This window comes from Eptesicus fuscus, chromosome 7 (assembly GCF_027574615.1).
Source record: "Eptesicus fuscus isolate TK198812 chromosome 7, DD_ASM_mEF_20220401, whole genome shotgun sequence".
NCBI lineage: Eukaryota > Metazoa > Chordata > Mammalia > Chiroptera > Vespertilionidae > Eptesicus > Eptesicus fuscus.
The window spans coordinates 41707493-41720220 of NC_072479.1; the positions used below are offsets into that span (position 1 = coordinate 41707493).

The 12728-nt window shown below is 45.9% G+C and overlaps 1 protein-coding gene across 1 annotated transcript in view; it reads right to left on the reverse strand.

The window, feature by feature from the left end:
* Window positions 1-12080, reverse strand: part of KCNMB4 (potassium calcium-activated channel subfamily M regulatory beta subunit 4) — a 62624-nt gene extending 50544 nt beyond the window's left edge. The window contains exon 1 of the mRNA XM_008155558.3: window positions 11276-12080. Coding sequence (XP_008153780.1) covers window positions 11276-11611 — 336 coding nt within the window. The 5' untranslated portion in view covers window positions 11612-12080. The remainder of the gene's footprint in view (window positions 1-11275) is intronic.
* Window positions 12081-12728: the final 648 nt, after the last annotated feature.

The following is a 12728-nucleotide window of genomic DNA, read 5'->3' on the forward strand; positions in this document are numbered from 1 at the left end:
ATACATTTCTTTGCTTGAATTCAGTAAGACCTATTTTCAATAATAGCTATATTAGCCAAGATAAACTGACAGTTGTTGAGTACTCATTCATTTATAGCAGCCATGCCTTTGCCACCTTTTCCAGGACTTGGTCCAACCAGCATTCCACAGGAATCCCTCACAGTCCACAGGGTCAGGCCATTGTTGAACGTGCCCATGTACATTAAAGAGCATGCTAGTAAAACAAAAAAGGGAGAATATGGGACTCAAGGACCCAGCTATGATGCTATCCAAAGCACTCTTTACCCTTAATTTTTTGTATCTGAATGATCGCTTTTTATCCCCCGTAGGGCGTCACTTTACTTCTTTAGCACCAGCTCAGAAACCACAGGTCTTGTGGCGAGATGTGGACACTAATAACTGGATGGGACCCAATGAATTATTAACTTGGGGGAGCGGATATGCGTGTGTTTCTACCCTACAGGGCCACTGTGGATTCCAGCTCATCGGATTAAACCCTATCACGGCATGGCACGGTGACGCCTCTGGCCACTATAGTGTAACTTTTTTACTAATAATCTCACTGACAATAGCCTGATTTACACCCCTCAATCCTATGTCTTTGTTATGGGCCCAACCTACTAATAAACCATAGTTCATCTTTTCTAGAACAGGTTAGAGAAGGAGCTTATTTTGCATCCTGTATGACCACCCAGAATATTACTTCATTGAACATCAGCGCTATTATGGTACTTAGGAGACAAGCAGAAATCCTAATATCTGTTCATCTCACCAGGAAATGGCAAGGCTCATCAGCTATCAAAGTCTTAGAAAGAGCACTGAGGCAATTTCGGCCCAAAAGATTTTTGGGAATGCTCATTGCAGCCATCATCTCGGCCGTTGTTATTCTTACTGTCGCCAGAGCTGCCGTGGTGGCCCTTTCCGAGTCTGTGCAGACTGCCACATTTGTAGACAATATGGCCTACAATGTAACTAGGGAATTCACTATGCAACAGCACATAGATAAACAAATATTAGCGCCCTGGCTGGTTTGGCTCAGTGGATAGAGCGTCAGCCTGAGAACTGAGGGGTCCCGGGTTCGATTCCGGTTGAGGGCACATGCCCGGGTTGTGGGCCGATCCGTGATTCTCTCTCATCATGGATGTTTCTATCTCTCTCTCCCTCTCCCTTCCTCTCTGAAATCAATAAAAATATATTTAAAAAAATATTAGCTAGACTACAGGCAATAGAGGCAGCCACTGAATATCTGGGGGAAAGAAAGGACACCACAGCATACAGGCAAGTGCTTAATTGCGATTGAGAGCATAAGCACATGTGTGTCACCCCTTTAAAATGGAATAGTCACCAGGAGTGAATTGATGTTAAAAAAGCATCTATGGGGAGTATTTCATGATAACCTTACTGGAGAAGTAAACATGTTGGAAAGGCAAATTAGAGAGTCATTACTTGCTATCAATGAACATGAAAAACAGACTGCTGCTTGGAATACGGTAAAGAAGCATTTGGAGTGGATAGACCCCACCACATGGTTTCCTTGAGTCAATTGGTACCTGATCAGACTAATCATTGCTGTCATTGTAATTCTCTTGGTTTTTCTTAGTCTACAAAATCAGAACTCTAGCAGTGAACACGCTTCACGGACCCCGACATTCCAAAGCAGAAAGTGCACCGCCTCCCTTTGACTTCTGCAGCCAGCAAAACAAAAAGGGGAAGATGTGGGGAAGCATAGGACTTGGTTGGAAAGTCTGTAAGGAGGATTCTCCGAAAGGTCGGGGTCTCTAGGGGGACCTTGCCAAAGGCAGCAGCCCCTGCCTTCACTTTTCCAAACAAGTCCGAGCCCCCAGGTGTTTTACTAGAATCTCAATGTTTAGTCTTCAGACACAGCCTTGTGGAAGCATGTGCTTTCTCAAGGACACTTACCCTGCTGATAGTACCTAGAGGTTAATTTTAGTTCAAGCTGTTGCTACAATAAAAGCCTAAGGATGCAAGTGAATGGGACTGTTTGGTTCCTATAGCCAAGCAGTCCCTTAGCCCTATCTTTCACAGAAACATGTGTTAGAGTAATAGTTCATCCGTCGCTCAGGGTCTGCTGGTAAGTCCCAGCAGATCAGTGAAAAGATCTATATATATAAAGAGCCAGGGTCTGTAACGTCCAAAACAATTGAAGGGATGACCGAAAGCCAGGCTGCGCACCAGCAGGCTCGGGTGGGCTGGGACTTCTGAGTGGGCTGAACTGCTGACCTCTCGGAGAGAGAGAGGTGGGGCTGATCAGCAGCTGCCACGGCTGCTGGTGAGACCCAGAGAGAGAAGCAGAGTCTGATCCGCAGCCTCCGTGGCAGCTGCTGATCAGCTCTTGCATCTCTCTCTCTCTCTGGGCCTCGCCAGCAGTTGCGCCTCTCTCTCTCTCTGAGAGGTCAGGAGTTCAGCCTGCTCGCAGCAGCCTGGGGTGGCTGCTGATCAACTCTGTCTCTCTGATCAGGTCCGGAGACGCTGACTGGCATAGAAACAGACAAATCAGAATCAAATCTAGGTGAACTACGAGGAGCCAATGGCTACCCAGAAGGCAGAGCTTTTGACGCTGACTGGCATAGAAACCGACCAATCAGAACCAAATCTAGGTGAGCTGCGAGGAGCCAATAGCTGCCTATGAGGCAGAGCTTTTGATGCTGACTGGCATAGAAACCAACCAATCAGAACCAAATCTGGGTGAACTGCGAGGAGCCAATGACTGCCTAGGAGGCGGAGCTTTTGATGCTGACTGGCATAGAAACCAACCAATCAGAACCAAGTCTGGGTGAACTGCGAGGAGCCAATGACTGCCTATGAGGCGGAGCTTTTGATGCTGACTGGCATAGAAACTGACCAATCAGAACGTAATCTGGGTGCACTGCAAAGGCAGAACCTAAGGTGGGGGCTAAGGAGGGGTTTTAAGGGCAACAGCTGTTTGGTATAAGGTGTAAGAAAGCATTTCCATTTTTTAATGACTGGTTTGGCAGTATAGTGCATATGGCTGGCTATCAGTCCAGATATAGGGATTATGTATTTTTGTCTGCCAAGAGCATCTCCTCCTGCTGAAAAAGCTCCCCCCACCCCCGATTTAAGCAATCCTATCCTATATAATCTATCTATACTAATAAAAGGGTAATATGCTAATTAGACCGGGTCAACCAGCCATCTTCCAGACATCTGACTTCCTTCTGGACAAAGCTATGGTGGTGGGGGCTGAGGCAGAGGCAGTTAGGAGTGATCAGACTGGCAGGCAGAGGCAGGTAGGGGCGATCAGGCAGGCAGAGGCAGGCAGGTGAGCGGTTAGGAGCCAGCGGTCCCAGATTGCAAGAGGGATGTCCCCGATTGGAGAGGGTGCAGGCTGGGCTGAGGGACTCCCCGCCATGCACAAATTTCGTGCACCGGGCCACTAGTATAGTAATAATTGAAGCAAACAATAATGGCCTTGACGAGGACAGTGACAGCGAAAATTTTAAAAAGTATTAATATCAGTGAATCATGATCTCATGGATAGAAACAAAAGATTCCAGAATAGAAGAAGGTTTTAGAGAGAAAAGGTGAATTTGGTTGACATTTTTATCCCTGAAATGGAGAAAACATAAGGTAATTATGATAGAATCAAAGATTTAGCTTTCACTAAGCAGTATCATTGTCTATTTTTCTGTTCTCAAGAACTATTTTAAAATAATGTTGTCCTGATATAAACAATTATATAAATACTAGAGGCCCGATGCACGAAATACATGCAAGAGTAGGCCTTCGCAGCCCTGGCTTCCCCGGCCCTCGCAGCCTCAGCTCCGTCTGAGAGGTTGTCCGGACAGTTGTTCTGCTGTTTGGCCATTTGGTCGATTTGCATATTATGCTTTTATTATTATAGATATTCACTATAAAAGAAAAGTTGGATTAAACTTCTAGGACTTCATTTTCTCAATATATGCTGCTATAATATAGTTACATTATAACTAGTCAAGTGTCCACTTGGTCCACTGCATCAGTTAGACAGATGAACAGTTCAGAATATTTAAATGAGTGGATATTCCTTCACATGTGCATCACTATGCAGAGACCTTCTAGTGGCCCAACCTGCTGTATTCTGCTACTCAACAAAGCAATTACATAAATGAATTTATTTGAATTAGTTTATTTACAAATATGGTCACAAATTAAATAATTTAATAAACACATGGTTTTAAATTGCTAACACTGGTTATTATTTTTAGGTTTATTTCTTTATTAATTTTTAAAAATCTTTATTGTTGAAAGAATTACATATGTCTCCTTTTTTCCCCCATTGACCCCCTCCAACTCCCCCCCCACGCCTCCTGCCCCAGGCCTTCACCAACCTACTGTCTGTGCCCATGGGTTATACATATATGCATATGAGGTCTTTGGCTGATTACCTCTTAAAAGAAAAGAAGAGGATATTACTACCACTCAAACAGCACAAATTTTTACACACTGATTTGTGTCCTAGAGAATCCTAAGTCCCAGCATGAGAATAATTAGAAACATATGTAATATTAAAAACCATTCTGTTCAGTATTTTACTGAATGATTATAGTAAATGTAATATAAATGTACTGTTTATTTAGAAATGCAACTGAATATGGAATTCTAGCTAAAGACTGAAAAAAAAATTTTAAACCCAAGGTAAATAAAACTTCTTTCATAAATGAGTGCCAAAACTATTTTAATTATACAAAATGTATCAATGACTTATAAAAAGTTTTATAACACTGAGGCAAGCCTATGATAAAATAAATGCATTTTTCCCAACCTCTAACTAAAATTTATCGTAACATCACAAATCTCTTTTGTAAAAGTAAAAAGTGTCTGGTTAGTGTTTTAAACACATAATTTGAGGGGATCTTACAAATAATTGAGACCTTCACAAAGGACATCCACAAATGGAGGTCAGAGATGGGTCATGGTAAGTAATCTCGAACAGGAAGATCCCAACAGCCTGCAAATCAGACTGTTTCTAAAGAGCTGTATGTAGATGGATTATCAATATGTTCTGACCAAGTCTTTAAATATCTAATCATATTACTTACTCGAAATCTTCCCTGGCTTCTCTATTAGTTTCTTATTGCTGCTATAACAAATTTAGTGTCTTAAAACAATACAGATTTGTTATTTTACAATTCTGGAGGTAGAATTCAGAAGTGGATCTCACTGAGCTACAATCAACAGCAGCTGGACTGCATTCTTTTCTGGGGGCTCTAAGGGAGAATCCACTTCCTTGCCTCCCCCCCCCCCCCCCCCCACCACCACCACCACTACTTCCTTAGAAAAGAAGGCTGCCTGCATTCCTGGCTCATGGTCCCCTTCTGTATTTAAAACTAGTAATGGCTGGGTGAGTCTTTCTCAAATTGCATGTCTCTTTTCTTGAACATTTAAGGAATCTGGTGATAATAGTGTGCTCACCAGGATAATCTTAATTTAATGTCAACTGATTAGCAACCTTAACTCCACCTGCAATATTAATCCCCTTTGCCATCCTATATATAAAGAGGTAATATGCAAATTGACCCTCACAGCCTCACAAGATGGCTGCCTATGACCAGGCCAGCAGGGGGGTTAGTGAGGGACAACCAAACGACTGAACAAGCAGGCTGCGTGGGGTGACCAGGCCAGCAGGGGGGTTAGTGAGGGATGAACAAACGACTGAACAGCAGGCTTCGTGGGGCGACCAGGCCGGCAGGGGGGGCAGTTGGGGGTGACCAGGCTGGCAGAGGGGGGCAGTTAGGTGCAACCAGGCCAGCAGGAAGGGGGCAGTTAGGGGCGATCAGACCAGCATGCAGAGGCAGTGAGGGGTGATCAGGTCGACGGGGGCAGGGGCAGTTAGGGGTGACCAGTCAAGCAGGCAGGTGAGCGATTAGGAGCCAGTAGTACAGGATTGTGAGATGGGTGTCTGACTGCTGGTTTAGGCCTGATCCCCGGGATCGAGCCTAAACTGGCAGTCGGACATCCCCCAAGGGGTTCTGAATTGGAGAGGGTGCAGGCTGGGCTGAGGGGAACCCCCTCACCCCTGAGCACGAATTTCATGCACCGGGCCTCTAGTCTATATATATAAAAGCCTAAGCAAACGTTCGACCATTTGACCAGCTATGACGTGGACCACCAGGGGGCAGATGCTCAACCCATAGGCATGGAAACATGGAAGAGACTGATGAATCTCAGAGGGAAGGGTGGAGAGGGGAGGGCGGTAAGAGATTAACCAACGATCTTACTAGTATATGCATACTAGAGGACCAATGCACGGATTCATGCACTGGTGGGGTCCCGTGGCCTGGCCTGAGGGGATCGGGCTGAAACTGGCAGTCCGACATCCCCTGAGGGGTCCCAGATTTGCAGGCTGAGCGACCCCACCAGTGCACAAATCCGTGCACCAGGCTTCTAGTGTAATATGATATTCACAGGTTCTGGGGATTAGGCTGTAGACATTTTGGGTGGGGAGAGGGGAGAATATTATTCTTCCTACCATGGTTTTCCAGTGTCTGACCATACTGGCTGTCAAGGACTTCTTCACTATTGATCCCAATATACTCTCCTGCTTTACCCCCAAAACTCTGCTCTTTGTAGCCTCAGTTCCAGCCACACCTGTCTATCTGCTGATCCCCCAAAATACCCCATCCTGGAAGAGCTCCACAGCTGTACTGGCATTTTCTCTTCCTGATGTTCTCCTTCATACCTCGCCACCTTTCCTCCCAAGATGAAAATTCCATTCATTCTCAAAATTGTGGCAGATGTTTCATTTTCCATGAAGCTTTACCCCTAACTTTTCTTCTCTAGATGTTTATATCATATCGGAGAGAGAAAAAAAACCTCAAAGCAAAAATGAAACATATAGCTTCTAATCACCCACTTTCTCTGGTTCTACAGATAGAAGGCCGGTTTTAAAAATTCACCATTTCTTTGCCATCCAATGGATATGTTGATGCAAAAGCAAACGTCTGGAATTGCCAAAATTTTTTTCATTTATATTTAACCAATTTAAAATTATCATTTTAAATTTCCACACTACAACTGATCCTTGAACAACATGGGGTTAGGGGCACCAACATTCCACACAGTCAAAAATTCGTATATAATATTTGATTCTCCCCAAACTTTACTAATAGTCTACAGCAGACCAGAAGTCTTAGCAATAACATAAACAGTTGATTAACACATACTGTTTATGATACCATATGTTATATGTATTATATACTGTATTCTTGCAAGAGAGTAAGCTAGAGAAAAGAAAATGTTATTAAGAAAAATCATAATGAAGAAAAATACATTTACTGTATTACTGAAAAAAATCCATGTATAAGTGGACCCATGAATTTCAAACCCATGTAGTTCAAGGGTCAACTAAATTTTAAATGACTTTCTTCTTGTCCTTCAGAATTTCCTTGAGTCCCTCCTTTTATACCAGCTCCCTCTATTCATTCAGTAGCATCGGTAATATCTTTTGACCTAAAAACACAATCATTAATCATGATGAATCCTTTTGGTTCTTATTTTAGTTTTCTTGCAAAACAGATGAGTACATTTTATAAGCCAGTAGCTTTGACCCTGTCTATACATTAAAATCACTCCCAGAACTGTTTAATAAACATTAATGCCCAGGCCCATCCAAGACCAAGTCTGAATCTCTGAGGGCTGGACCCAGTGAGAAATTTTTTAAAGCTCCCCCAGTGATTCTAACGTGCAGTTATAGTTAAGAATCAAAGTCCTTGGCCCACACAAATCACAAAGAAACAATGCAGCGGTGGAACAGCAGCAAGCGGAAGCTGATCCCAAATTTAGATTTTAATAGAATTAATTCACAGATCAGATATTGCCCTGTATATAATTAGTTGACTTTAATACTGTGTTACATGACTGGATAGAGCTATCACTTTAGATAATAAGGATATGATTCAAAACATAAATAAGTTGAACAAGACTTGAAGATATTTTAAATAAATTAGTAGTCAAAAGTCAAATTTATTGCCCTGGCTGGTTTAGCTCAATGGCTAGAGTGTCAGCCTGCGGACTGAGGGGTCCCAGGTTCAATTCCGGCCAAGGGCACAGGCCCAGGTTGCGTGCTCAGTCACCAGTAGGGGGTGTGCAGGAGGCAGCCGATCATGATTCTCTCTCATCATGGATGTTTCTCTCCCTCTTCTTCTCTAAAATCAATAAAATATATTTTTAAAAAAAGTCAAATTTATTCATACCATCTTCTTTAGTACTCTATGTCTTAAGAAGTTATACACTGAGTGGCCAGATTATTATGATCTCTGAACACATAATAATCTGGCCACTCAGTGTATATCCTATATAAAAAAAGGCTAATATGCAAATTGTCCCCTCGACCATGCACGAATTCATGCACCAGGCCTCTAATATATATATGTATACATACATACACATATATGTATATATATACACACACACACACACACACACACACATATATATGTGCATATATATATATATATGTGCATATACACACACACACACACACACACACACACACCCACACACACACAGAGTGGCCAGATTATTATGCGTTCAGAGATCATAATAATCTGGCCACTCAGTGTATATTTGCAATATTTTTCCCTTCCCCTGCCTTTTACTGTAATTAAGATAACAAAGAAAGGAGGGGGGCAGTCCTTGTTCTCTTTTTTCTAAGAAGTGATTTCCTACATGACTTCTTGTGGTAGTGGATCATGAAGACCAGAATGTGGGGTGAGTAGGATCCATGGCACTGTAGGGAACCCAGACATTGCCGACAAAGGGAGTGAGTAGGAAATGGGCCTTCAATAAAGTGGTAAGGTGAGGCAAAAACAGTGATAGGCAGCCCAAACGCAAGGGCAATGAGCAGTGGGTCCTGCCTGATAACAAGGGCACTGTGGAAACATTCTGCTTATGACTCTGGCACAATATTTCAGTTACGCTGAATTTTTCCATTACTAACTGCTTATGAGAATTTCCAAACTGAGCATTTAATTGCCCCAAAGTAGAAAGATGAGAATAAAAGAACAAACGTATGTTCTGTAAATGCTACAAAGCAATCATAATTTGGATAAAGAGATACATGATTTGGCTGAGGAAACGATGACTAAATTAACTGAGATGTTGTTCATTATTTTCTGTAATAGAGATAGATGGTCCTCCAGTTCTGTCATTTCTTGAATAACTTCACTTTATGTTATTTTGTTCAGATACTTGTTCAAAACAATGGTTGCTGCTAGGATCTGAACTAGTACTGGAAGAAAATAGATTTGTAACAAAAAGAGATAGGGAAAATTGTAGTATTACATAAAGCATTATGACTACTTCCAACTGATTTAAAAATCTATGTCCTAATGATCCCAATTTACTTTTTCTGCCAGATGCTTCAAAATTGCATGGAAATTGGGAAGCAGCCTTTTTGAAGTAAATTCTAACTTTTCAATGTCTTGATTAAATATTAGCCATTTGCTCATTTATGTGCATGTATTTTATTAGTGACTGAACCACTATCTTAAACCAATTAGCAATGTTTCATCAATTTTAACAACACCTCCTAAATGATACACTACCATATAATTTCTAAATCACTATTACTGCTTGGCAACTTTCTTTTATATTAATGGTTAAATCTTTTTTTTTTAAAGGTGATGTTTCTAAAACCCTGACAGTTCTTTTGAAATTCCTGAGCATTAAGCAGATTAACTTACATTTGTCTTTGAAACATTGCTTCTTCAAGACTTTGAACACTATACTCTAATTTGAATTCTGTATGTCCATGTTTGTTTATATGTTATCTTCATTTTTAAGGTTAATGAATATACATTTGTCAGCAGGGCCATCTTTTTTAAGAGGAGTCATATTTTTTTAAAAGGTACTCCTTTGTAAAAACTTCCCAAATTCAAGAATTTACTGTTTAGAAAACAAGACCAGGGGTTTTGCCCCAGAGAAATCATAAGCTTATGTTAAATACTTAAAAAATATTGACATATACTTTTTCTTCTTTTGGATTGATATAAATTGTATCTTGTCACATTTAACAAAGTTTTCCTGTGTACACAAGATTTACCCCCTTTTGGACTGGTTTCCGCCTTGATCTTCAAGCACAGCCCCCGTAGAGGGAAAATGTCAGTAACTTTAAAAGAAGATACCCACCTTCACTTTGATAGTTAAGCAACAAGAATATTTAAAAAGACCAAAAGAAGAAGAAGAAGGAGAAGAAGAAGAAGAAGGAAGGAAGGAAGGAAGGAAGGAAGGAAGGAAGGAAGGAAGGAAGGAAGGAAGAAAGGAAGAAAGAAAGAAAGAAAGAAAGAAAGAAAGAAAGAAAGAAAGAAAGAAAGAAAGAAAGAAAGAAAGAAAGAAAGAAAGAAAGAAAGAAAGAAAGTCCTTCTTGCAGAAGCAGGTGTACTACAAAGCTCAATTAGTTCACAGACTGAGGACACAGCTTTTTATAAGTTTTGTCTCCACTGGGAACAGTTTTTTGAGTCTTCCTCTCCCTGCTCTCCATCCCTCGAGTCCTAACTAGGTTTTCTCTGTTTTGCTTGTGAGAAGGAAAAAAGTGGCCAGGAAAGGAGTATTCGGTGCATTTACCGACGGTTTTCTATTTTCAGTAAATTTTACCCTTCTCCAAATGGCTTCCAATTGTCCCTGGACACAGAACCACTAGGCTCCCTCTAGGTCTTTTTGGGAATCTATTTCATGAAAACTTTGAGTCCTCTGTACCCAAAGGACCTATGCAGGATTTCACATTTGATTCTATATCATTTATCAACCCTCAAAAGCTCACCTTTGGACCCCAAGTTAAAATGTTCGTCTAGAGTTAAAAGGCAAGGAGCTCTCGAACACCTTTCAAGGGGCTCAAATACCTCCTCCACCTTGCAAGGCTAGGTGGGAGCTCGGACTTGGACCAGAGTAGGTGGATCCCTGCTACCCACTGACTGGCTCGGATCAGAGGAAAAGTTAACTTCCCGCTCCTGACATTTCTCCAAAGCCCATCCTGTCTGCGCCGGACCCGACCTGGGCCAAGGCCTCCAAATCTGAGACCAGGCAGCACAAGTGTTGTATAAAGAAAGCCCCAGGGCACCGCGGGTCGCCGCTCACAAACCCACCTAAAGGACCGGCCCGGTGCACTCTCCGCAGGTTTCAGCAAAGCCTCGGAAGCCTGGTCCCCTCCTAGCAACGCGAGCGCACCCCGAGCCCAGCCCGCGCGGGGTCCGCCGCTGAGGCTCCCCAAACCTCAAGACCTGTGCGGGCGCGAGGCACCCTTCGCGGGGGTCCTTACCTTGGGGTTGGTCAGGAGCTGGTGCTCGTCGCTGTGCAGCAGCGCCCTGGAGTTGGACTCGGAGTTGTTCACGTAGACCTGGACGCAGGGGTACTGCGCGGTGCCCCTGCAGTCGGCGCCACAGGTGAAGGTGCACTCGAACACCTCGCCGAGCTGCTGCACCGACAGCACCGTGCAGTTGGCCGCCGTGGCTTGCAGATCCTGCAGCGCGGGACTGAGCCAGCAGAAGCCGAAGATGAAGAGCGACACGACGCCGGAGATGATGAGGAACAAGCCGAGCCGGATGCTCTTGTCCTCGGCTTCCGTGTACTCGTAAGCCACCCGGAGCTTCGCCATCGCCCCCCACTCCCGTCGGCTGGCGCGCTCCCCCCGCCCCCTCCCGCCCCCGGCGCCCAGCCCGACCGCCTCGGGCGGGAGGAGCCGCCGCCGCCGCCGCCGCGCGACAGCAGGGGAGTGGGCGGCGAGAGGGAGCGCGCGAGAACAAAGGGGCCGAGGCCGGCGACGCCCCCGGAGGCGGCAGCGCCTCCACTTCCAGCCCCGCCGCCGCCCGTGCCCCGGAGGCTCGCGCTGCCGCCGCGGCTCAGAGCCTCCTGCACCCTCGGGCGCGAGGAGCGCCCCGGCGGCTTCGGCCTCCAGCGCCCCCTGCCAGCCTCCGCCCGCGCGCTCTCCCGGCCTCCCCCACCCCGCCTCCTCTCGCCCGGAGTCTCCCCGTCTTCATCGCTTGCCTGCCGCCTCTCCGCGACTCGCCGGGCAAGCTGCCCCGAGGGCAGGAGCGGCTGGGTCGGAGTGAGCAGAGGCGGGGTGGGGGGGGCACCCCCGAACCCGAGGCGACTCCGCCCAGCCGCTCCCTCCGCGGACCCAGCCCTCCCGCCCCGCCCCGCCCCGCCCGCGGCGTCTCGGGTGGGCCCGGGGCGGAGAGCGGCTGGTGACTGGGTCCCCGTTCAGTGCCTTTGGAGGGACGTCGGAGATGAAAGCGGAGGATCAATGTAGCCTAACTGGAGTGAAAGTTAAAAAAAAGGAGGAGGAGAAGGAGAAGGCGTAGCGCGAGCAGAGCGGCGGGAATCTTGAACTCCTGAGGATCGGTCCGCAGCCGGGAGAGAGCAGCGGGCGCTCCCGGGGAACCGGCGGCCGGGAGCGGGCCTGGGGTGGAAGCCCCGCGAGCGGCGGTGCTGGGGCGCCCGGGAGGGATCCTGCCACGGTGCCCACGCTCCGGGCGGGCACGCGGCGGGGCCGGGGGCGTGACCCCGCCGCTGGCCTCCTCCCTCCCTCCTGCCCGCTCGGCGAGCGCGGTGTGGGTCTGGCCGCGGGGTCCTGGGGCTCCCACCCGCGCGCGCTGGCGCCGGGAGGCACAGGGGAGTGAATGAGGGCGGGTCAGGCGGGGTTTGCGGTGCCGGCCACGCGCGTGGGGGCGGGGGCCTGCGACTGGTAAGGCCGCGGACACTCGCTGTCTGGA